At 47.0% G+C, this 27,279-nt stretch overlaps 1 protein-coding gene across 1 annotated transcript in view; it reads right to left on the bottom strand.

Moving 5' to 3' along the window:
- PCSK2 (proprotein convertase subtilisin/kexin type 2) overlaps positions 1–27,279 on the bottom strand; it is an 845,391-nt gene that overhangs the window by 469,827 nt on the left and 348,285 nt on the right. The window contains exon 4 of the mRNA XM_085612711.1: positions 1,682–1,790. Coding sequence (XP_085468837.1) covers positions 1,682–1,790 — 109 coding nt within the window. The remainder of the gene's footprint in view (positions 1–1,681; positions 1,791–27,279) is intronic.

Raw genomic sequence — 27,279 nt, 5'->3', positions numbered from 1 at the left:
TGAGCTTTCCTGCAAGAAAAGTGCATTTCTCCCAGACTAGTTTAACTTGTTTTTCCTTTTCAGGTACGGATTGTACATTATATTTAGAGGCAAGGCCAACACAAAATTTACAGAATATTTTGGGCCTGATTTAATGTTTAGCAGACATGAACTCTACCAGGTTTGTGACAGAGTACCTGACTGACAAACTCTAAATCAGGCCCTTTGTTCTTTCAGTCACCTCTCTGACCCAACTCCACTGTCCTCAGAATCACCGTTGCCACATTGTTTTTGTGCGCTTCAGTAATGGACTACATGTAGTACTCTCTTGGTAGCCTCTATGGATATGGTATTTTGATGTAACTGAGTGGATTCCATGTACCCTTGTGTGGCCAACTGATGCAGACTAAGGGAAACAACCTTTACAACGCAGTCATTGCATCGCACTACCTTTACAACGTAGTCATTACAACGCAACTTCCTTTACATTGCATGCCATTACAACGCAGCTATTACATCGCATGTCACTACAACGCATGTCATTACAACGCATGTCACTACAACGCATACTATTACAACGCATGCCATTGCATCGCATAGTTTTTACCCTTACACTATCCAACACTTACCCTACTGTTGCACTTACTGGAGTGGGAATAGTAATTTTTACCTCTACGCTATCCAACACTTACCCTACTGTTGCAATCACTGGAGTGGGTATAGTAATTTTTACCCCTACACTATCCAACACTTACCCTACTGTTGCACCCACTGGAGTGGAAATAGTAATTTTTACCCCCACAGTATCCAACACTTAACCTACTGTTGCACCCACTGGAGTGGGAATAGTAATTTTTACCCCTGCACTTTCCAACACTTACCTTAAATGCAATGTAATGGTATGCGTTGTAAATGTAGTTTCTAAAAATGTGTTGTGATGGCATGCGATGTAAAATCATGTGTTGTAATGGATGTTGCGATGTAAAAACTGCGTTGTAAATGCAGACATTGTAAATGTTTGCGTTGTAACATCATACAGTCACAGACCAATGACAGTTTCTAAATTTGATACTGTCCAAGCTTAATCGGGTACCATCCTGCATGTGCCACAACTATTTTAAGGCTCTCTGCTGCATCCCATGATTTTCTGCAAAAACATTAGGTGCACCGTACTTGCCTCACATTCCTTCTCAGGTCCTATCAAAACTCAAGTCATCCAATACATCCCATAGTGCCAAAATGCAAACAACACCCACTTAACCATGCATTATGATGGTGGCGAGGGATCTAACTACAAAGGGCAGTGCTGCATTGCCTCTCCAGAGAAATGAAATCAGATATAACTAATTCAACCTGACCACCCACAAAGCGCTTTTAAGTTCACACGCGGTGTAAAATGCACCCTACAAACATAAATAAAATACAACTCACATATGCATTGCACTTGGTGGTTTTGTAAGGTGAATATGCTTAACTGGTAGCAAAGGGCTCTGCTGCGTGTATTTATTGTTTGTACGTTTTTTGGCCTTTGTGTTATGAATCATAGAAATCTGGCTAGTATGTGGTTTAAGAGAAGAACTTACATACGTGGCGTTTGTAGATACATAGAGGTACAAGTCAAAACTGTCACTGTGTCACATTGCTAGCACCAACTATAGTTACACTAAAAATGCCATTCTGTGATGCAATGCAAAATGCTCACCATCATCCATAATTGCTATGGTGACCCCCTTTCCAGTGTAGCCCAATTCCCAGGCTTCAGCCACATTCAGATCGAGTCCGGGAGTTCCGTCAGCTTGACCTGTGTTGATCTAAAAAGGCAACAGAAAACAACTAGTTTAGAGAGGCAGAACAACCAGCATCTGTGCATATCCTTGAGCATGTTAATGCTTATTTGAGCCTCAATAATGCAGCCCAACATGGTGCCTCCTACTACTCAGGAAGTCTCTTCAAAGAGTGAGAAGTGATTTCAGAGCTGAAGTTTATACACGCTGTGCTTAATTTGCAATAGAATAAGTACAAGGGCCCAAAGCTTTTCTTGGAAGTCCAAAGCCGCCATTATTGGATGTCAGTGTGCTAAATATTAAGGCTCCATAGTCTGGTTCCACCTCATGCTTCTTTAAATCACCACCAAACACGTCCAGCCCTTTCAACTCACTATTACAGGCTCTTTTTATATCCCTGCTTTCTCCCTTTGCCAAGGTTTTCCGTCTTTCTCTTCCCATTCTTTCACTTTGTGTGTTTTTCTCTCTCTTGTGGTGGTACCCAAAAATGAGTGCCGTGGGCCCCACCTTCAACAACCAGCTCAAATTAAGCACTGTATGCACCGTTTTGTCAAGTGGACCTTTGTACTCTGCCCTGGCTGACAAATTTAGTTGGGATAAGGCATAGTAAATTACAAGGATGAGAGGTTGGTGAACGAGGAGACGAAAGTGTGACTACAGGGTCCACCCCTTGGCCGATCCCAGGTGGCAAGTAGCTGCCATCGCTGAAGTCAGTATTTACGACTACCCTTTTTTTAAACAAATGCACATCTCTCCAGATTCTTAACTATAGATGCACATCTCTTTAACAAATAGATAAATACTATAACTTGCAAATGATATACCCAACATGCCCATAATGCCTCCCAACGGTGTATGAGCATAGTCAGCCGGGTAAAATTGGCACATAGGATGATTGCATAGGAAGTGGAGCCCTAACGGATAATGACAAGCACAAATTGCTCTATACTGCAATGCATTTTTTATTGGTATGTGCATTGTGAAAAACAAAACAAATCCATTACTATCACAACAAATATTCTAAAAACAATCTCACATGATCCACTTAATTGCATGCCAATTAAGATAGACACATGAAAATAGAAAATTTTGCCCACATGTCTGTCAGTCTTGTATGTCTCTTAAATGTTGGTGATTGAATAAAGATAACGAACTTGCGAGTAACAATGATTCTAATTAAAATACGAAGCTAAAATTCAGGCGCATGAAAACCCTTAAACCTGGCTAAGATTAATGGAATTGCATATCACGGAACCTTGGATTGGGAGGGTCTGCCGCCCTCAACAATCCAAGTTGAAATTTACCACTGCTTGTATGTTTGTAGGTTAATAAGGTGCTTTTACTCACACTTTTCTTCACGGATAATGGAAGCGATACGGCGAAGTCCCTGTGGATTGTAAGTACAATACATGGCACAACTGTATGCCTTAGAGTGCACCCCAGCTTCCCTTTTGGTCCTGATGAAAGCCATCTGACCCTTATGGGCACATAAAAATATTGCTGAAACATGTAGACCTCTCACAGGATAGGAAGGTCAAATTTAAATCCTCCACATATCCTTCATCATTTTAACATTGACCAATACTCTCACCAATAAAGCTAAGTTCAAAATGTTCAAGAGTACTTGAGCCAGTTTTAAAACACTACACCTGAGCAATTTTCACTCACTATCACCACCTCACCCTCAAAAACAACCAGCTACAATGTAATCGGGTGTTGCAGCACACCTTAGAAACATTTGGCGACCAGGGTGGGAATACTATGATGAAGCATGTCACCTACAAGGTAGGTGAGTAAGGGTTCTTTTACAAAACCTTTGGGTTTCCCAGGCAGTGTAGACACTTGATACATCCACCCTAAATGAGGGGAAGGATGTGTGTAGGCTAAATTAAAAAAAAAAGACCCATTCTCTTTGTTTTTCATAATATTATTTGGGAAGAGGAACGGGCCCTTTTCCAGACTTCTCACTCTTATTTTTGTTGTTAAGAATGAGTAGATTAGTCTGCAGATAGGGTCCACACAATGGTGCCGATTACGATCCTGGAAAAACCGGGTACGAACCGTCGGTCGGAGCGTTTTCTCCGTCCGACTCGTACCCGGTTGTAAAACTGTACAAACATGGAAGTACGATTCGCACGGAAACACCATTTCCGTACGAATCGTAAAAAACACCGTCCGACGAAAATATACATACGAATGTGATCCAGGAATGCTCCGACGTGACGTCGGGACGCTGTCAGGCAGCGTTTCACGACCCAGGAAGTACGATTCGAACCGACAGCAGTCCGGACGGCAATATTTTCACGGCACCCAAAAAGTGCCGGAAAAGCGAAGTACGCCACGAAACGACCAGAATAGGGGGCCCGGTACACGCCGTACCCCCCCCAGCCCCCGTGAGTACGCACCGAACCCCGTGTATGTACACCCGTGTACGTTCGAGTCATACCCCCACCCGTGTATGTACACCCGTGTACGTTCGAGTTGTACCCCAACCCGTGTATGTACATCCGTGTACGTGTCGAACCCCCCGTGTATGTACACCCGTGTACGTTCAAGTCGTACCCCCACCCGTGTATGTACGGTGCGTACGCCCAGCGCGTAGCGCTGGGGGTACGCACCGTGCATACACGGGTGGGGGTACGACTCGAACGTACACGGGTGTACATACACAGGGGGGTTCGACACGTACACGGGTGTACATACACGGGGGGTTCGACATGTACACGGGTGTACATATACGGGGGTTCGACACGTACACGGGTGTACATACACGGGTGGGGGTACGACTCGAACGTACACGGGTGTACATACACGGGGGTTCGACATGTACACGGGTGTACATACACGGGGGGTTCGACACGTACACGGGTGTACATATATGGGGGGTTCGACACGTACACGGGTGTACATACACGGGTGGGGGTACGACTCGAACGTACACGGGTGTACATACACGGGGGGTTCGACACGTACACGGGTGTACATACACGGGGGGTTCGACACATACACGGGTGTACATACACGGGTGGGGGTACGACTCGAACGTACACGGGTGTACATACACGGGGGGTTCGGCGCGTACTCACGGGGGCTGGGGGGGGTACGGCGCGTACATACGGGGCTGGGGGGGTGTTGGGCGCGTATGCGGGCACATGTCTCTATGGTTGCTATGGGAGTTCGGAGCGGACGGTGTTTTTTCCATACGGTTGTGACATCGGACGCACGGGATGGATCGTACTTGCACGGTCGGACTTCACTTTTCACATTTGTACGGTAAATCGTCCGAGGATGTGTTGGACACATTTTCCGACCCGAGGACGTGTGGGGAATTATTCCCAATGCGATTCGTACGGACTTTTTCCCATGCGAATCGTACTTGGCAGTTTGGACGGCACTTGTACGATTCGTACGGTAAAAAGACCGGATATGAGTCGTACGGGGAATTTTTTTACAGGATCGTAATCGGCACCCATATGTCTCTCCTGCATGACTAAAACCTATTGAAAAGAGATGGAACTCGAAATCTTATGAACCTACTACATTCCCCAATGCTTTGAAATGATGCTCTTTTTTGTGGCAGCTGGCATCCATGGGGAGTGGTGGGCGGGCAAATGGGTGGTGGATGGTGGGTAAACATAAAAAATAAAAAGCACTTACCTGTGACATGTACGAATCCGACCTCTTCCTCACTGCATGTTTTCTTCCTGCAGCACAAGCCCTTGAGAAGTGCCTTTACCAATCCTGGAACTGCTCTCATGCTGTGAGAGCAGCACCTTGATTGAAGGGAGCGGCATCACTCCTGAGCGAGCATCAGGACAGGGTTATAATAAAAAATAAAATGGTAATAAACCAACTTTATTACCATTTTATTTTTCAATTCTGGGGCATGAAGGGGCCTTTTAACCAGAGGGGCGACGCTCCTCCGCTCAAACGGAGCAGGCGCGCCTGCCCACTACTTAGCAAATTCATACACAAGGAACTAATCATGTCTCTACACCAGGCATATTGTTTTAGTACATGTAGACACCGCTGTGTACCCATTAACACACTCTGCCAGAATTCAATGCATTAGATGTCATGTGGTACTTCGAATCTTCATAAAATTTGCTTATTTAAGGCAGAAAGCAGACCCTCTGCAGGAATGGGTGAAAAATGACAACGGGAGAAACAGTGTCACCGAGAGAAAGAGAGATAGAGAGAGAGAGAGAGAGCAAAGAAAGGGAATCAATATGTCTCCAGTTTCCGTAAGTCCATCAGATGGTGCTGACATGTTCCTGTTCAGGATTGAACAATGGTCTACACTTATACAGCTCCATTCAGGGCAAGTAGCCCACGCAATCGAAAGAGGCAAGGAGAAAAGGTGACGCAAAAGGCCATCCCAAAAAATGACCCACTTGGTGTCCAAGTGAAAGTAGGATGAGATAAATGAAAACAGAAAACAAGAATTCTTAAAGCCATCATTCAAGTGCATATAAGATTCCCATTCCATCTGTTCCAAACAAGTGGAAGGGACTGAGCTAATGAAAGTGGCCCAGTAACAGAGGACAGAAAAGAAAATACAGAGGATCCAGCAAGGGCCATGCCAATAAATGGCCTTCCGAAAACTAGCGCAATGAAAGAGAACATATATAGCAGTGACAGGAGCACTGCCGCAGCTAGAAAACTGAAAGATGAGAGATGGTTAAGAATGTGAAGAAAACAGTCATAAACAATGTGGGTAAATTCACAACTAGAGAGCTACAAGATTACATTGGCTTTCTCTTTGTACTCTCCCTAGAGAAGTGGTATAAATAGTAGGTGGATCTCGCTGCCTGGATTGCGATCTCTTTCTTGTACCCAGCCTCCTTCTTTGATTTCTGAGTGTCCAGCTCAGCGACATGCAGTAGTGCAGTCAATGCCTCTTTTTTGGTGTGGCAGGCTGGCAGATTCATCCAGTCCAAATGGAGTCCATGAAGGATGATGGCTGATAGTGCCTTCCATGAAACGTCCTATGCAAAACTGAGCAGGTCTGCATCCAGCGATGAGATGAGGTTTTTTGGGGCAATTCTCTCAAAACATCTGTGTATTGCTTCTATGGTGTTTTACTGGGGCATTGCCAGGCTACCGACCAAGATGGCCGTGTAGCTCTGAAGCTCCGCCGTCAGTCCCGACATCCTGGCACGATCCTAGCAACCAGTCACCCGACTGTCGGGACCGGACTGCGGGACCCGAGAGCTGGCCCCAGCGTGAGTTTATGACGCCCGGAGGCACAGTTAGTGGCTGTGACAGTGACCACAGTTGAGCCCGGGGCCACGTTACATGGCGCATAAATGCTATCCCTGGAGGTGCGCGTGCAAACAGACGAGGGCTGTCATCATTACTCTAACGATCGCCATATCTATTGTAAGGAGCTGAGAAGCTGAGCACGGTGCAGTGTGCGCGGAGTTACTGGCGGAGGGCACTAGTTGAAACTGGGATCGGCTGGGACATAATGTAAATAGATTGAGCGTATTGAGGGACATCCCAGCAAAATAACTGCAACTTCTCTCATTATACTCCGCGCAGAAAACGGCGGCTGCTGCCACATGCAACTGCTAACTTGAGAAACAACCCAGTGGGGCAAAAGGCGGCGCACTCCCCACTATTTGGAGCAGTAACAGCAAAGACTGCCACACACACTACCTGTGTTTGGACTCACGTAATGGTGCACAAGGACCCTAAACAAAAGGTTTTCCAATTTACCAAGCAAAGCAGAGCACCGACAGCGCCTACCGCAGGCATGCCAGAAGGGGGTTCTGAGGCGACCCGAACGGAGTGCGTATCCTCGGGCCTGGATGCCTTAATGCTGGAGTTGAAAGCCAGCTTCAAGGCGCTAGATGAGCCGCTTTGACTCTCTCTAGAAGCGCCTAGATTCCATGGGAATTAGATTGGACGATCACAAGCGGCGTTTAGACACAGTAGAGGGCAGACTATCTGACCTGGAAGATGGGGCGTAACAACCCGTGAAGCGCCTGGAATACGTAGAAAAACACCTGAAAACTGTTGCGATGAAAGCTGAAGATTGAGAGGCGAGCAGCAGGCGAAACAATTGGCAAATTCACGGGGTTTCCGAGTCCATCAACACTGGCCGAATAGACACATTTGTAGAAACGCTCCTTGCAGATCTATTCGGAAGGGAGCCCTTTACCCACACATTCTTAGTAGGCCTGGGCGAAGCACTACGCTACGCTCGCGTAGTTTGCGAAGTTCGCGCTACTTCGCACTACGCGAACTGCACGTAGCACAGTGCGAACACGCGTAGCGTAGTGTTGCGTAGTGCTGCGGTCATTTTTTGCTTGCTCGCGACCGCGAGCAAGCAAAATGACATCCTGGCGAGACTTTTTCCTTGTTCGCGATCGCGAGCATGGAAAATAAACCTCCCGGCGAGATTCCCAACGCGAGAAGGTCAGGTTTCTCATTGCGAGGGGTCGCGTATGCTCGCGACCGCTCGCGATGAGAAACTACCAGTTCGCGTTGAGAAAGCTGCAGCTCGAGTAAAAATCTACTCGAGCAGCAGAAAACTACAGCTCGCACTGTGCAAGATGCCATTTTCAATGATTGCACAGTGCCGGTTGCTTGCCCGCACTGTGCAATCATTGAAAACAACATCTTGCACAGTGCGAACATGTTACTTCGCAGTTCGCGAAGTGCTACGCGTAGCTCGCGTAGTGCGAACTTCACTTTGCGTAGCTTCGCGAAGTGCTACTTCGCGAACTACGCCCACCCTTAATTCTTAGTAGAAAGGGCGCACTGCACACTGGGTTCTCGTCCCGTCCCTGGTGCCCCACCAAGACCAATATTGTCCCGTCTCTTACATTTTCGAGATAGAGACACAGCGCTATGGCTGGCCTGAGAACAGGGCACCCTATCTTGGTAAGGCAACTCCATTATGCTATTTCCGGACTTCACAGCCATGGTTCAGGAGGCAAGAAGAAAGTACACTGGCTTGAAAGCAACACTCCGTAATCATGGTTTGTAGTATGGCATGATTTATCCAGCTCACCTGCGAGTGGACATTGAAGGGAGAAGTACAATATTTGACACGCCCTCAGACATTCAGGAATCCTGCCGCAGCTATAAGGGGCGCAACGGCTCCCAGCAAAAAAGCCAGCAGGGGGTTTCCCCAACCCACAGCGGATTGGCAACCAGCATGGAATTGTTCTCCCTAGAATGAAGCAACACCGAGACCTACCTTTAGTATATTAGTAGATCTGTCATAATTGTCTTATTCTAATTGTATAAAAATCACTGAAATGGTTGAAGGAACATACCTTTCCGAGATCTTCTCAAAGTTGGGAAGGACGGCGTGGCGTTGCTCGCCACCCAGTGTGTATCACATTTGATTGTACTTTACCACCCGAGTGTATGATGTTAATTTCAACTCCTCAGCATGTGTGGAGAAATTCATGCTGTACTTCGAAAATTGAGCAATTGGGGATCTCCCTGCGTATTGGGGTGCAGGGATGGGAGGGGGGTGGGAGGGAGGTGTTTGTTTGGTTATATAGTTTTGCCATTATGTTCTTGTTCATTACTCAATGTAGAATATATATAATCTTCAATGCTATGATAGCAGTCTTGGACTTATGCTCAGACCATGGCTACCGGGGGTAGATTGGCTACTTTCTCTGACTTAACACTGTGCACCTGGAATGTAAGGGGCCTAAATAATCCCAGAAAGGGCAAGCAAGTTTTAATGTACCTGCAACGCCACAAGGTGGATGTCACGCTTATCCAAGAAATACACTTGCCCAAAACAGCAGCTTCCCCCTCCGCGGCGATATGGTGCCCCCACAGATTTTTTGCCAAGGAGGCGATTAAGGAATATATCCGGGGGGTTTGTATTCCTAAGCATGCCGGGGTATTAAAGGATCTTAGGCGTACTCTAGCGAATATTGAACAACAGATAAACAAACTTGATTAAGCACAGGCCACGGGGCGGGTGCAGACTTCACAAAGTAGACGTCTGACACTGCTAACTGAGTTTAGAGAGGCAGCAGATCGGGGGACACACTTCCTTAGTAAGTATGCCGAGGCGCGAAGATACATGGAGGGAGAGAGACCAGGCCGTACGCTAGCTAGACTCCTGCAGCCCCCTACAGGGCGGTCATACATTGCCTGTCTCAGATCCAGTCAGGCGAAGGTATTGACTGGTACCCTGGATATTCAGGACAAATTCCTAGAGTACTACACCAAGTTGTACACGACCCGTACATTGCAACGTAGCGAGGAACGCACAACTTACCTGGAGCAAATCACACTGGTATTGATGGATAAAGTACTTCAACAATTTTTGGCAGAAACGTTTACCAGTGAGGAGGTAATGAGTGCCATTGAAGCTGTGAATGGCTCCACAGCCCCGGGCTCGATGGATTCACGGGCAATTTTCATAAGGCCTATAAGGCCTATAAAGAAACACTAGCTCTTTGCCTTTTATAGGTTTATAACGAATCCCTTGAACAACTTATCCTTCCCTCAACATTGAGGGAAGCTGTGATTATCTTGCTTCCCAAACCTGGAAAAGATCCACTCCTTTGTGGATCGTATAGAACACTCTCTTTATTAAATCTTGACTACAAGATCTTGGCGAAAATGTTAGCATTGCGATTGGTGTTGCTATTGGACAAAATAATATCGCCCGCACAGTCCGGTTTTGTACCGCATAGGTCAATAACCTTAAATCTTTGCACGCTGTTTGCCGTCATACAACTGATAGCACCGGGAGTCCCAGCAGCAGCCATGTTATTGGATGCGGAAAATGCATTTTATTCCTTAGAGTGGCCTTTCTCCCCCACTCTTAAGTGCCGTATGGGGTTACCAGTGGCATTTCTTGACCTCGTTACACTGCTATATACTTCTCCAACAGCCAGGCTCAGGATTAATGGCACACTATCTACCCAAATCTGACTCTTCAGTGGCATGAGTCAGGGCTGTCCGCTGTCGCCACTGCTCTTCATTATAGCATTAGACCCCCTGGTTAGACATTTACAGGAGAGACACCTTCATAGAGGTCTCCAACTTAATACAGGCCCCCTACTTATTTCACTCTACGCAGACGATATCATACTGTATGTCCACCACCCGCAGGAGAACCTAGAACCGCTCATAAGAGAGATTATTTGATTCAGGAGATTCTCTGGCTTAGGCATCAACTGGGGAAAATCGGAAATGTTCCCACTGACATCTGGAGCAAACAGATGAGAATGTGAATTCCCCCTGGCGTGGTGTGATGAATCCACCAGATACTTGGGCATACAAATTCACAAAGAAGTTGACCAAATTATTCTACGGAATTATGTTCCAGCACTATACAAGTTGGAACAGCAGGTCGACCATTGGATCAAACTCCCCCTTTAACTGGCAGGTAGACCAGCCATTACTAAAATGGCAGTGCTCCCCAAATTATTGTATTTGTTCCAGAATATTCCCATCCCGCTCCCAAACAGTTTCTTCCGTAAAATTTGATTGCATTTGATTTGATTGGTATGGGGTGGCGGCAGAGCTAGGATCAGCTGGGATACGCTGACCCTTCTGTACGAGAGGGGTGGACTGGGGATCCCAAATTTCCAGATATATTATTTGGTAGCGCAATGCAGCTTTGCGCATTCATGGTACCAGCGGGACGCACATCTTCCCTACTCCAGATCTGAAGCTGACCTGGTGTTACCGGCCTCACTTAAAACGATTCTGCCAAAGAGGTTTCCTAGAGATCCCCATGACATACAGACAGTGTCCACTGCTAGCTGGGCATGGAGGAATTTAACACAAGTGACGGGAGACCACTCATTATACTCTTCGGCCATACCAGTTGGGAATAACCCATGGTAACTCATCACTGAAGAAAAAATTGTGAGACGCACACTTAGCAGATGTACTTTAGATATGATGGGGGATTTTTTCCCAGGGGACATGTTTTTTCCAGCACTGAAGAGGATAGGTTCATGGATCACTTCATACTCAATAGAATCCACAGCACACTGAGGGCTACGGTAGTGGAATTTCCCCTTGAGCCTGAATCCTTCGCACCACTGACCTTACTCATTACACACAAAGAGGAAGGCCATCTTATTTCTAAATTATACAAAGCTTCCATGACAGTTATCCCTAGCACGGATACTAAGATGCGTGAGATCTGGGAACGAGATTTAGGCCACCCCATAGAGGGCGAACATTGGACTTTTTGTTGTACCCAAATTAAAGAAGTCTCCCTAAACAGTAAACACAAACTCTTACACTTTAATGCACTTTAAATTCTTATGGAGAGCATATATGTCCCAGGCCAAACTCAACTCAATAGATCCTATGAGACCCGACGTCATGGCCTAAGGACATTTGGAGCCCTTTAAAGAATTTTTATTCAACTGAAGAGACGGCACCAGTGTCACAGACCCCTGATGGTATTGTCTCCACCGGGTGAGATGAATTACAGGTGGAGATAGAGGTGTACCATTTTAGATGTATGCAGATGAAGCAACTGTGGAAACTGATTGCATGTAGATAAGTGGAACGGACTGCAGTGGTCACTGTTTGGGACTCTATTGAACAAATAAGTGGTCAGAGCATAGTTATGTTGAAATTGACGTGTCTGTATTACTGCACTGAGAAATTGTTAAACATGATGGCTAAATATAAGATGAAAATTGGTAAATAAAGTTAAAACAAAATGGTGTTTTACTTTGTAGCCTGAGGAGATATTGTTATGTGTTTTATTCATAAGAACGCTAAGTAATCAGCAAACTCTGGCCTCTGAAATGGGGGCCCATTGTCTGTCTATAGTCAAGCTGTGGATGGTTAACATCTTCCATATTGTAAGGATGACATCATCTGTTGACATGGTGGGTAGATATTTTAAATTCTGTGACTTAGATCAATTGCTGAGGACTACCAGGAGATGTCTACCATATAGCAGGCTGCCAAGGCCTACACTCACTCAATTTCATGATGCTTGTGGAATATCTTTAGGGAAAATCAGTGCGAGTGGGTTGGATGCGCGGTCCACTTGGAATGTTGCTCAATCCTTCAACATTTTCATTACTAGCTCATCAAGCAGCAGGAATCACACTTAGTTTCATAATCAGGCCTTGCTCTTAGCAATGCCTTGGTGGACGGCATGCAATAGCCTCAGGATCCGTCCCCTTAGGATGGTTAGGAAGAGTAGCCACTTTCCTCAGCTACTAGAAGTGGTCAGACCCTCTCCAGTACTAGACGTATATATTCTTCTGTCTCAGTTGCAGATTAGGAATCTTTTGGCATGGCAGGCCGCAGGTGCCTGGAAATATAATTAGCTGGATTTGACAAACCAAGTTTGTACACCACTGACAAGAAGTATTCTTGAACAAGGAAGAGATCATTTTTAGTCCTTTTTTTAAAATTTTTATTTGTTTATTGGCATTTTGAGTTGGGAACAAAACACGTACAGTTCAAGGCAGGCATTATATTTGTGTTTCATGAATACATCAGTACAGCATAAGCAATGGGTGTAAAAAAGAAAAGATCAGTACACAACCCAGTATATCTCTCCTTGGCATGAAGGGCTCAATAAATTGCTTGTTTGTAGCTTGTCGGTCTTGGTCTGTCAGCTAATATATGTCTGTGAGGTGTTATCGTCTGTGATATCTGCAGTCTGTCTCAGGAGGTAGGCGGAGAGAGGGGCCCCCAAATGTCCTGGGGCCGTGAGCGGGGTAGGACTAGCTCTGCATATATGGTGTTTTGTTCCTAACAGTAGGTAAGGTCTGCGAGCCAGTCTTTAAATTTAGGTGCCCTGCCTCTTCGCCACCTGCATGCAATTCTTCATTTGGCTATGAGGAGGCCTATTGCCAGGAATCTTTTAGTACCACCTGTGTATTCGGGAAGGTATCCTAGGAGACCCATTTCAGGGGTGAGCTCAAGCTGCTCTCCAATCATTTCTCCTAGGTCCGCCCCCACCTCATCCCAGTATTGCGCTATAGGCCTGCTTTCCCATGCAACGTGTAAAAACCCCGCTCCTTCTTGCCGGCAGCGATCGCATTTGTCGCTGTCTCGCAAATAGATTTTATACATTTTCACTGGGGTGTAGTACATTCTGTGGATACATTTAAAGTGTATTATCCTAAATCTACTGGTGGCTGTGATACATTCAGTTTGCTGACAGCAATATGCCCAGGCCTCCTCCGTAATTGGATACCCTAGTTCCAATTCCCATCCCTGTTTTGCTTTCAGAGTATTGTACATCCCTGCCCCTATAGTGGCTTTGTAAATATGCAACACGGCATGTGGTACCCCGGCATGCAACATTTGGTGCAGTGGAAGCAGTGTGGGGGGTTCCCCTGGAAATGCAGGCGTGACGGCTCTAACGTTCTGTTGCAAGTGGATATACAGGAGTCGGTCCATGGTAGTGGGGGGGGTGTTTCAGAAAAACTCTGCTACGCCCTTGAAATGCCCCGAGTGGTACATGTCTCCCCAGGTGTTCAAGCCCTGTTTGAGAAGCATGCGCTTACAGATATCTTCCTGCGTTACCGGTCGAGCTTGTTGAACTCGTAGGAGAAGTAACGGGGATTATAGCATGGTAATCTGAGACCGTCGAGCTATAGCGCGCTAGGCATTATTGGTGCAAGCTACCGTGGACCTTTTTCCTCCAGCTGTTTTATCGTCCGTTCCCAAGAACCCAACGGTAGGCGTGGGCACCATAAGTCCCTGCTCCACTGCCAGATGTGTCATGAAGGCCCTGGCTCAAACCAATACATGGCATAATGTGCCTGAGCACTAAGATAATAAAGTACCGGGTCGGACGCTACAAACCGTCCCTGAGCGAACGGTAGAGTAGGAGTACTCCATTTCATCCGAAGCTGTTTCCCGCCCCAGGCTAGACGAATAAGCTGGCTCTTCAATTTTACGAAAAAAGGGCGTCCAGGTGGGAAGGGAATGTTTAAAAAGAGAACTAAAAATCTTGGCATGATGACCATTTTCATTAACTCGACACGGCCTGCAAGGGAAAGCAGCAGAGCTATCCATCTGGTAATCAGGTCTTCCACCTTGTTAAGAACCATGCCATAGTTCGCCTTCATCAGTTCATCTTTATCGTTGGTTATATTGATGCCCAGGTAGCGGATCTCGTCTGCGCACCACTGCAATGGGTAGTCCATTGGGAAGGGGGCGGTACAACTGGTGAGAGGCATGACCTGAGGTTTACCCCAGTTAATAGTGAGGCCCGAGTAGGCCCTGAATGGTATTATTTTGCGGAGCATGGGATTTAAACCATCTGTGGGGTCCCGCACATAGAGTGTAATGTCATACGCCTAGAGCGAGATTAGAACTGGTCTCGTAGGGTAGTCCAGCGCATACTGCTTATGGTGCTATCGTAGCATGGTTGCCAGCGGCTCCATTGCTATCGCGAATAGCAGGGGTGAGAGAGGACACCCCTGCCGCGTCCCGCTGGAGATGTTGAAAGCCAGGGAGCGTTCCCCATTCAGGAGCAGTGTGGCGCAGGGACTATGATAGAGCAGTTTAATCCACATGAGGAATCCAGGCGGAAATCTCACATGTGTCAACACCGGCAAGAGGTACCCCCATTCCAGGGAGTTGAAAGCTTTGGTGGCATTGAGGAAGACCACCACCGCCTTGTCCTCCTGGTCGATACCATGCATTATGGAGAAGAGGGTCCGTAAATTGTGGGAAGTTGACCGGCCAGGAATGAAGCCAGCCGGATCCGGTCTGATGAGGTTGCCCATTAAAAGCGCAAGCGTATTTGCCAGTACTTTGGCTAATATCTTGACATCGCAATTAATTAGGGACAGAGGCCTGTACGAGTCTGGGGAGTTGGGAAGTTTCTCTGGTTTCAGTAGTGAGACCAGCATCACTTTGCGCATGGTGGACGGGAGTGTACCCAATTGGACCGCTTCTTCAAAAACCTCTTGCAGGAAGGGAGAAAGCACATCGATGTACATCTTATAAAATTCGATGACGAGGCTGTCAGGTCCTGGCGCCTTTCCATTCCCTGTTTGCATAATGGCTTCTCTGATTTTGTCTACCCCGAGATTAGCAGCCAAGAATTCTTGCTGGCTATTACTTAACCAGGCTAATTCTATCTGTTGCAAGTATTGCGGGGTTTAGGTTTGACGCGCAGCGCATGTAGAGTACAGTGTTTGATAGTGGATGATGAAGACCCCCATTATAGTCGGGGTATCCCGGTGTATCATGCCTTCCCCATCCCGGATGGACCGCACATGGTTTGCTGTTTTAGGTGGTCTGATGGTTTCTGCTAGCGCTCTGCCCAGACGCTCCCCCTCCCCATATCTGCGCGCTGTGTGATATTTACCACGGAATAGGCATTCCCGTTCTGCTTTGTCTTGATACTCTGTAAGGAGTTGGTGTATTTTAGCCAGGGCAGGGCTTCCGTGTGTCTCTTGAGTGTTTGATTCCTGTTGCTTGATCTGGCGATCTAGATTAGCAATGGAAGTGCAACTGCGAATGGCTTTTAGGACACCTCCCGTTTTGGCCATGCAGTGACCCCTAACTGTAACCTTCAACGCTTCCCATACGGTGGTTAATGACTACACTGAGCCTATGTTGAGGCGTAAGAATTCATCTAAAGTGTCCCCCAGTTCAGTCTAAAAGGCCTCATCAAGGACTGCTGTGGGTTGCAGATGCCATAGTTAGTGTAGGGCTGGTGAGCCCAGCGGAGTCAGCCGCATGAGCACCGAGGAGTGGTCCGAGTATGTGTGCGCTAAGTGACGAGTGGAGGTGGTGTGCAGTGATATATCCAGAGATACCAGCCACATATCCAGCCTCGACCAGGTGTTGTGTACCGCCGAGTGGAACATTCCCTCATGTTGGGTAGGGTGGTGATGGCGCCAGACGTCAACCAGCAGGTTATCCGTCATTATTTGTTGCAGTTGTCATTGCACTTTAGTGTAGTGATGCGGCATTGGGTTGGATTGGTCTTGTGCAGGGTAAGGCGTTAGGTTGGAGTCCCCCCATATGAGATGGGTTGAACCTATGTTCACTATGCGCGCCTACAAGGCAATGAAATATTCTTCGTCGTCCACGTTAGGCCCCTAGCTACACACTAGTGTAATGGAGGCGGACCCCAGCCTAACCCATGTCATGTAGTACCTGCCCTGGGGGTGAACTGTAGATCCCTCCTCGGTGTATGGCACCGTTCTTTTGATTAGGCTAGCTAAACCTCTCGAGAAGACTGAGTACGAGGAGGAGTACCTGTGAGAGGCCCACCTAGAGGCAAACTGGGGTTATTTTGTGGGGAGGGTGTGCGTCTCTTGCAGCATAGCAATGCCGACTCGTTGCCTGTCTAGATAAGCTAATATGTGCCGTTTTTTCCTGGGGTCCCCTAGCCCCCTAACATTCCAGGTGAGGAGACCCATGTGCACCGTAGCATCAACCCGCTGGCCTTCACCCGCCATTTCCTAGTGACTTGTGCATTTGCATGTGTTGTATACAGATGTCAATTTCAAAGTATGTGCTGTACCTACATAGCCAACTGTCTTGAGCAGACTTAGAAATTCCCACCTTGATATCCCACCCCTCCTCCCACATCAGCAACCCCAACTTGTCGTACATGCTTTCCTGCCCCCACCCCCTCCCAACAGACACCAAAAGCCCCAAAGAAACTGTGTCACAGTTCCCCCAGTCAAAGACTGCTTCGTTCCTGAAATGGAACTACAAGCCATGAGTGATGTGCAGACTTGCGTACATAATGACATGGGAGCACATACAACTCATTGGATAGATAGGAATTGGGTCTGGGGGTCATTTAAAAAACATTTCTTAACTATCCCCCCAATGTAACCACAACAAAGGCAACAGCCTAACAGTTCGGTTCCCAGTCCTAAGAAAAAGGGGAGCACCCTCAGAGGCGTGGGTTCCAGGGGGCGTGGCAGCATCTTCCGCTCTGACATGTCATGCAGGAGGGGGCCCTGGATAGCAGGGTGTAGCTCCTGTTGGGGTGACACTGTCTTAATCTGAAGATGGGGCCAGTTCAGGAGACCACTCAATAACAACATGTAACGTTACCTGTCACTCAAGGTGTACGGCCATGTGTGCAATGTCCCCCTGCAAACCTTCTGGTGCTGGGCAGGATGGTCGCAGCCTAATTTCCAGATCTCCTCAGGATGCGCCGCTCTGTCCTTGTTGCTGGACGGGGATCGCGTCACTCTCTTGGCAGCCAGGACAGATTTTTTATGGAAGTCCGCCGCCTGCTGTGGAGTGTTGCAGATGTGGTGTCTTCCCTCGTAGGTGATCTTTAGTCGGGCGGGGTAGAGCATGGCATATTCCACCCCTTCTTGCTGCATCTTCTTTTTAATGGGCAAGAATTTCTTCCGCGCCTCTTGGACGGTGAGAGTGAAGTCAGGGTAGAGAGATATTGCATTGTTCTCAAAGATCACCTTCTTCAGCTCTCTTGCTCTGCGTAGAGCAGCGTCACGGTAGTTTTGCATTCTGGCAACTATGGGCCGGGGTGGTGCCCCCGGAGGGGGCCTCAGCTCCAATGTGCAGTGCGCCCACGCCACGATGAGCATATGCGAGAAAGACTCCTGCCCGAAGCAGGTGGTGAGCAGCCTTTCGATGTAGTCCTCCAGCTTCCCAGTATTGGTTGATTCCGGAACTCCAGTGATGCGGATGTTATTCCACCGTGAGCGAGCTTCGATGTCCTCGTTTTTAGCAGTGATCACTTTGAGAAGCCGATCAGTATCTGTGAGCTGCCCGGCCGCCTGTTCATGACCGTCTTCAAGGGTGGAGATACATGTTTCGGCCTCCTTTATTCTGCCGTCCTGCTTTTCTATTTTTTGGGTGATCTGGTCCATCCTGGTGCACATGTAATCCATTTTCCCTTCAATCGAGGTGAAACTAGTCTTCATTGTATGGAGCATGTCCACTTCATCCGTTCTTTGGGTCTCTTGCCCCATACCATCGTGTTCCATGGCTGAAGGCTGCCCTCTGGGCATTCTCCGGGTGTCGACTGAGAGCTTGAGCTGTTTGCCATCGGGCTTCCCCATCTTTGTGCCGGTTGGGGTGAATTGCAGCGGTGCAGGAGGACGGTTAACGGGCGACCCTCGCTCAGGATAGTGCATTTCTGTTTTGGCAGCTGCGGAACACACAGCAGGCGCCCTGTAGAGCTCCAGGAGGGGTTGAGTGGGTCAGCAAGCGCGGCGAGTGGGTGCAATGTCCATAAAGCGTTCCACAAGGGCTAGATTCCCAAAGGCCCTTCGGCGGTGTACAAGCATCAGTACACGAGTCCAGCAGCCCAGGATCAGGGAGGTGTGGGGTCCACTCACACACGGGACCACATGGGATGGGAGCAGGCTATCACTATAACAATCCCGTAGCCCGGCCACGTCTGTGTGCTTCCCGGCTGTCTGCAGCATAGGAGATGGGTCCCCAGCCAGAGTATTACTGTGTACTAGGGCTGGTGTGCCGCTGAGGTGGACCGAACTGGATACCTCTAACAATCAAAGGAGAATAAACTGGGATTGGGTGGAGGCCCATCCCGAGGCACTAGGTGCAGTGAAGAGAAAGGTTTCCACGTTTCTTAAGAAAGCTGATAAGTCTACTGTGGAATATGTGGATGAGATAATAGGTTCCAGCCACAAATTGTTATACAAAGAGATAAGGGAAAGCTCCAAAAGTTTGAAAGATCGTGCCCAAAACTGAGATCAGATCAACAGGGCAACTGGTATACTAAGGACTGCAAGCTTAGCAAGTATGAAGTATTAAGGGCTGTAAAGCAAAAATCACACCCCGAAATAGTGATCTGTAGAGCCAGATATAAACAAGTAATTGAATCCGCAAAGAAGGAGTGGGAGGGCACCCTATGATCATCCTTGCGGAGAGGTCTCCTAGATAGAGATGCAAAAAGCTTCTGGAGTAAATCTGCGTACTGGCTAAAGGGGTACAAAAAAAACCTAGAGTTCACAGTTCAGCAAGAGGACTGGGAAACTCATTTCGGCACCTTGTACGAATCCAGGGATGAGATAATTGGGGGGCGTGAGGTAGTCCCACTTAAAGAAGTCACAGTGAGTAAACCTCTTCATCTCTCGCTTGAAGAGACCAAAGCAGCAATAGCCTCTTGCTTCCTGGCCCGCGCTCCGGGACCTGATCGAATCCCGAATCCCGAATGACCTCTATTAGGAGGATGCAACATTATGGGGCTCATATATAAACCTATTATCTAATTCAATTCTTAGAGGTAATTCTGTTCCCCCTTCATGGAAAAATGCAGAGATTGTCCCAATTTACAAAAAAGGGGACAGAGCAAACCCGTCCAGCTACAGACCAATTAGCCTCATTGATTCATTGCAAAAGATATTTTGTAAGCAGATCTTAGTTAGGCTGCTGGACTGGATTACAGAGGCAGGTGTCTTGAGCGACGTCCAGGCTGGTTTTCGAGCCAAAATCAGTACCCTGGACCAGACTTTCCGTCTATTATGTATATATTGGAAGGAAGTACACATAAAAGGAGGTGAGCTATACGTGGCTTTTGTAGACCTACGGTCTGCATTTGACTTAGTCCCACGTGACAATCTCTGGAGGGTTCCTAAGAAACAGGGCATGCCACAGAATCTTCTAGATGTTTTAATTAGGTTTTACTCTTTTAACACAGCTCAGGTTAGATGGGGTGGAAACAATCAACTTATGGACACCTTCCCTGTCCAGTGTGGTGTGAGGCAGGGGAGTGTCCTTGCCCCTTCAGGGGGGTGTCCTTGACCCCACCCTTTATATTCTTTTTATCAACGATGTTATTAATTGTTTAGATAGAGATGGCTGTGATGCCCCAAAAATTGGCAACAAGAGAATTCCAGCTCTTCTCTTTGCTGATGACACCCTTTTAATTGCAAAGACACCAGAGGGTCTCCAGCAGCTTTTAAATGATTTTATCATGTTTTGCCATGACTGGGGCCTGGTCCTGAATGAAACTAAAACAAAATATATGATTTTCAGGAAAGGAAAGGCCAAAGCCCATAAAAGACAGGTGCTAGCTGGCAATAGTAACCTGGAGCGTGTCGATGCCTTTGATTATTTAGGCATCCGCCTGACTCCATCAATTAAGTGGGAGCCACACATTGAAAAGGTGAAGATGCAACTTATACACCAGACCGCTAATCTAGGTAAAATACACATAAAGACATCTTCAAGGCAGCTCGCACCTGCTCTCGAAATTTACAATATAAAAATCCTGGGGGGCGCTCTATATGGGGCTGAACTGTGGGGAACAGGTCCAATTAACTCCTTGCTACCAATAGAACATTGCTTTCTTAGATCCCTGATAGATCTACCAGCAAGTACTCCACTGGTGCCTCTTTATATTGATTTAGCACACAGGCAGCTGGCTCATAAAATTAGTTATAAACTTTTGATGTTTTGGCATAGACTGTGGACTGTGGAAGAACTTAGCTCTTATCGGGAACCTCTTTTAGAATTACTAAAACTTCCCTTGGTCACCTCAATTCCTTGGTTTAGAACTTTGAAGGAACTACTTGAGAGGCTTGGAATGATGGGTCTCTGGTCAGACCCGGGAAACATGTCCTCTGTATCCAGGTCCACTCTGAAGGCATTGTTCTGGGAAACCACACTTGTGCAAGCTACATCCAAGGTCGAGGGCAGTCTGACAATCAATTTCCTCAATTTTAAATGTGTCCCCCGCTTTGAGGATACACTGGACGAAGTTGTCCCTCCCCTGGCCCGGAAACATTTCTTTCAGTTTCGGTATAAAACATTACCCCTCAAATCTTTTTGCCAAAATGGACTAAGGGCTTAGCCAACAAAGATTTATGTCCGGCCTGTTGTGCAAGTTCTGAATTCATTGTCCATCTGCTTTTTTTTTGTCCCAGCTACAAATCACTGAGGGAAAAATGGATTATACCCCTTTGTAAGATTGCAGGCCCTGGCCACTACTTGGAGTTGCTTAGAATTTTGAGCACTGATATCAGCAGAGTTGTGGTTTTTGGAGTGTCTAGATATTGGCATGCTTTGTGGCTCAAAAGGACTAAATTTATATCTTGATGGACCCTGATTTGTGATGTAATAATTGGTATGTATTGTATTTTTTAATGATAATTAACTACTTTTAAGACCATCCCTATCTGAAATGTATGTTTATCCTTTTTAATGGTTACATATGATATGAATTGTTTCTCTATCTTAGGTTCTTTTTGATTACTGTTTGTTTTTCTTGTGCTGTGTACTTTTATGACCCCATGGTCGAAATAAAGTATGATGATGATGATAGCGGATACCTCTCACCCCCAAGGCCCGGCAGCAGTGACTGCATCCGCAATCCAGGCAACGCAGAGCGGAGCCTCCAGAGAGGGGCCCAGCGTGAGTTCCCAGCGCCGTCTCCTGGGGCGCAGCACTTTCTGTGTCCACTGCCCCACCAAGCGTCCAGATCTAGGATGTGGGAACAGGCCTCACGCTCTACTTAGCACTTTAGGGATGCATGGAAGTGATGGCATCTCAAGGCAGCAGGCAATCTTCTGTCCCCAGCTCCGATTGCGCCACTTCTTAAGACGGGCTCCGAACTCGCCCGTGAAGTAGGCCGCAGGCCCAGGCACGCCCAGCAGCGCGGTCATCCCACCTGGCCGGCCCCACCACCCGCTCAGATCACGGCAGGCTACTGCACCACTAGACTATGCCGCAGCGCCCAGACACCGCATCCCCGCAGAGGCCCAGATGTCCAACATGACTCACCGCAGCAGCCTGGGGTTTCAACTTCGTGTGAGCGGCTCCCCGGCACAGGTGTTCCTCAACCAGTCTGCAGGCCTGATGCACCAGAGCCGCCACACTGCACAGCCGCTCCACAGAACCTCCACTCCAATATTGTGCTGGCCCGGTACAGATAGTCCTCAGCAGGGATGCGCTGTCATTGGGTGATCAGTCTCAGCCCTCAGATACATTAACGACCTCCCCTCACACACAGCCTGGCCAGCCATCCCTCGCCGCACCGGCAGCCGATGTGATCGGCGATCAATCTGGGGTCCGCCAGTCGTCTGCATTCCGAAAAAAGGGGCTCCGCCGTCGCTGCTGATTTTCCGACTCCTGTCAGTGGGTTTGCAGTTAGTGATGACCCCGCAGGTAGAGGATTAATTTAGGATTACTACTCCGGGGCGGACGGAGCCTCACTAGTGTGCGGCCATCCTGACCGTGCGCCCCCTAGCGCCTCTCATCATTTTTTGGCCTTGACAGGGATTTGGATGACAACCTTTGGAACAGGGTAACAGTGGTTTGAGATCAATTGAAACTTAGAATGAATGTCCATATATATAGATGGAAATGAAGTCATCCCCAGGGGTAGGCAGTGGCTTCCTTTTCAACGTGTAAGCAGTGCAGTCCCTTCTATGGTTTTTGTCAATTGTCTTCACATGTACGAAAATGTAATTGCTGACGTTTACGTTTTTTCTACAAAGTCTGAAAGGACCTACACCAATGCAATTCTGGTTCACCTCAGTGGTTCTTCAAATGACAAAACTAAGTCTTTTGTAGCACATCGGCCCTAGTTGAGTGGAAAATTATATTATATAGTCTGGATTTATGAGGACCTGATAGCGACTATAATTTAAACTAGAGATTGAGAGCATACATGTGCCTTCAACCTCTGCTGCCAGGTAGTGGATGGTAGATATCAGTAGCGGCCCATGGTGGGAGTGCTGCGTGGCGCTGATGGGCGGGGGAGGGGCAGGGTGGGGTGGTAGTAAAATCCGGAATACGGCCGAACAGAGGTAAGTAAACAAATAAATGAATAAAACAAATTTCATTGCGCACGCTGCATCGCCAAATGTGATGCAGCGCGCAAAGTGTTGTGTACACACAACACTTTGCAAAAGATAACTGCTCAACATTGAACTATTGATTGCAAAATGTAATTAAAGAGGGAAGCATGTGTTGTGGGTTACTATTTCTTCTTCTCTTTCTCCTTTTGGTCCTACCTTGCTTCCTCCTTTTGTGTCTGGAATGTAGGTGTACATTCCGGGTCTCATGGGGTGGAATTGTGTGGGGAGGTTCTGGAAGGGTGGGAGCTTTGGCAGTTGAAGCTGGGACTGTTGGATGCTGTGCCACTTTGTATCAGTGGTCCTATTTGTTGAACTTAATTAAATCTACAAGAAGACTATCATTGCCTCCTTCGTCTTCTTTACACTGGCGACGAGTTGAACCTGTGTGGGGACAGGTGTCAGGACCACTGGTTTCCCCATCGAACCCAGACGTGTGAGAGTGCTTCTTCATTGGTAAAAGAAAAAGAGTCGACGATTTCCAAAGGACTAATATTGTACACGTTGTTGTCTCGAAAAGCAAATGATTAACAACGGCCGTATTCTGCCTACCTGAGTTGCCTTGGCGACTGCCGTGCTGTGGAGATCTCCGGTTTCGAGTGACGCTGTCAGCGAGCTTCGTTGAGAGGCAGGGCTCCGGTACGACAGAGAGCACTTTTGGTTGGTTTCCGGAAGATTTTTGGGCATTCGCGTCAGTGGCAACAAGGAAGCGACGATCTTTCTAATGGATTTGGAGCTCGCGCATGCGCGTCGGAGGTAGCGAGGAAGCTGGAGCTGATCCCTCTGACATGCGCGCTAGGGTGTGAAGTTCCTGTCCATGCGCGGTGATGCGCACACCATTTGTTGTGATTAGCGTTTAGTCTGTGGTGAAATATATACGCATTGGAGAGTGGGCTGAATCTTTCTTTGCGCGGTGACGCGCACACCTTCATTTTTCTCGAGAATTCCTAACAAGGGCTGATTCCTTCTCTGTGCGGTGACGCGCACACCTTCATTTTGTTGAGGAACTTTGTGGTTGCCTTGCACATGCGCGGTGATGCGCACACCTCTGTTCATCAAAGGATCCTTATTGCCGTGATGTACGCACTGTCTGTGGAGGTACTGTTAGTTATTTATCTTTGACTTGCACAATTCTTCGTGTGAAGTTTTAGGGGCAATTCTTCACTGCTTCGTGATTTCTCCGTGATCAACACCAGCACTCCTTACTGAAGTACTGTTTTCTTGTGGGTGTGGGACAGTGGTACTCTTTTATCTTTTGTTTTTTTTTGCACAATTGTTAATGTAACTATAGGCTTTCATTTGTTTTTGCACTATGGCTACTGGTATGTCTCAACCCCCACAGTTTCTTTCCGATGCAGGTGATCCCATCTTACCGTGGAAGAGATGGAAGCCTTTGTTTGATTCGTATTTATTAGCTATTGGGGGTGAAAAATTTTCAGCGGTACGCAAGCAAGCTACTTTGTTACATAATTTGGGGGTTGAAGGCAGACATGTGTATGATGGGTTGGATGAGATTGTTCTTGGACGTGGGGAAGGTGAGCCTGAGAATATTTACGACATGTCTATCATGATGCTTGAGAGGCATTTTGGTTCTAAAATTAATGTGGTTTTGGAACGTCAGAAGTTTTTTAGCAGGGTTCAGGGTAAGCATGAGAGAATTACCAGTTATGTGGCTGCTTTGAAGACGTTAGCTCGCACTTGCGAGTTTGAGCAACTGACTGACTCTTTGATCAGAGATCAAGTTGTTAGATGCACGAATGATGTAAAGGTGCAGCAAAAGCTTCTTGCCAAGAATCCTGATCTTAAGGAAATCCTAGCCATTGTTGAGGGTATGGAGAACACTAATATGTGGGTGCGAGAGATGAGACCTGAGAAAAGTAATGATGCTTCAGCTGATGAGAAAGCTATTCATGAGATAAAGAAAAATGATTTAAAGAAAGATGATGCTAGAGAAAGTAAGTGGGGGTCCAAGGGTAATGTTGGTGACAAGGATAAAAAAATTCAAGATTCTGAACAATCTACTTTTAATTACAAGACTTCCAATTCTGAACAGAGTGGGTTCAAGAATATCAGACCTGGTTTTAAGTGTTTTAGGTGTGGTAGCGACAGGCATCTTCCTAATAGTTCTAACTGTTATGCAAGGTCTGTAGTTTGTAATAAGTGTGGCAAAAAGGGCCATTATGCCAGAGTGTGTCAGAACAAAGGTAGTCAGGTTGTGCGTTATGTGGATGACAATCAAGTTGTGCGTTATGTTGAAGAGGAGAAGAAATTTGTGTGTAGTGTCAAGGAGAATGGTCTGGTGGATGGTGATGGTTTAGACATGCCCATGTGCGATGTATTGATTGGTGGTCAACGTTTCCCCGTTTTGGCTGACTCTGGTTCACCCTATACGATGGTTGGTGATGCCAATTGGGATGCAGTTTTTGGTCTAGATAAGATTGAGTTATTTCCTCCTGACATCAACCCTGTAGGCTATGGGGGTGTCAGGATAGATGTTTTGGGATATGTGGTTAGGAAAATTCAGTACAAGGACAGGGAAACCGTGGGGAAGGTTTATGTGGCTAAGAGAGGTGATAATCTTTTAGGCTGGAGGCACCAACGGGACATGGGGATCATTTTGAATCCCAATTCTCCTGAAAAAGTCTTACTTTTGTCTCATGAGGTGTTAACTGGCAAGGATGTCAGTTTATGTTTTCCTAAGGTTTTCAGCGATGAGTTAGGGTTACTGAGGAATTTTGAGCATAGGATTGTGCTGAAAGAAAATGCTCAACCATTTGTTTCCAAAGTGAGGAAAGTTCCTCATTTGATGATGGAACCTTTAAAGCAAGAACTTGATAGGCTGTTGGTCATGGGGGTCATTGAAGAAATTGAGTGTTCTGAATGGTTGGCCCCCATTGTTTTGGCTTCTAAGGATGGTGGGAAAGGGATTCGCATGTGTGTGGACTTGCGCGGCTTGAACAGGCACATTTGGGTTGACAGACAACCTTTGCCTAACATTTCTGAAACTCTTGCTCTTATCAAGGATGCTAAGTGTTTTAGTGTCATGGATCTGTCATCCGCATACCATCAGGTGCTACTTCATCCAGATTCGAGACATTTGACATCTTTTGTGACACCTCTGGGGGCTTTTAGGTTTGTTCGCATGCCTTTTGGTTTGGCTTCTGCCGCAGCGTGTTTCCAGAGGGTCATGAACAAGGTGCTGGGAGGATTATCAAAGGTTCTTATCTTCCAGGACGACATTCTTGTGTATGGGAAGGATCAAGAGGAACATGATGAACATTTGTGGATGGTGTTACTAAGGCTACAGGAAGCTGGCTTGGTTATTAAGAAGGAAAAATGTAAATTTGGGGTGTCCTCTGTGAGTTATTTGGGACATACCATCTCTGCTGAGGGGATTAGTCCTAAATTGGATTTAGCAGAGAGTATTGTGAAGGCTCCTGTACCTATCAACAAGGATCAGGTACGATCATTTCTAGGACTTGCGGAGTTTTGTTCTAAATTTGTACCAAACTTTGCTGTGATTGCTTCTCCTCTTAGGCTGCTGCTTAAGAAGGGGGTGCAATTTTCATGGTCTGATGATTGTTCTTCTGCCTTTGACTCCATTAAGGGGAAGATTGGTTGTATGCCGACCTTAGGGCATTTTGATGCTCGCAGGAAAACTGTATTGTGCACTGATGCTAGTATGCTTGGGTTGGGGGCAGTTTTATCACAAGTTGTGGATGGTGAATCCAGAGTAATTGCCTTTGCGTCTC

This window comes from Triturus cristatus, chromosome 6, assembly GCF_964204655.1.
Source record: "Triturus cristatus chromosome 6, aTriCri1.1, whole genome shotgun sequence".
NCBI lineage: Eukaryota > Metazoa > Chordata > Amphibia > Caudata > Salamandridae > Triturus > Triturus cristatus.
Note: the sequence above shows the minus strand (reverse complement) of the source record. Positions and strands in the feature narration are given on the sequence as shown.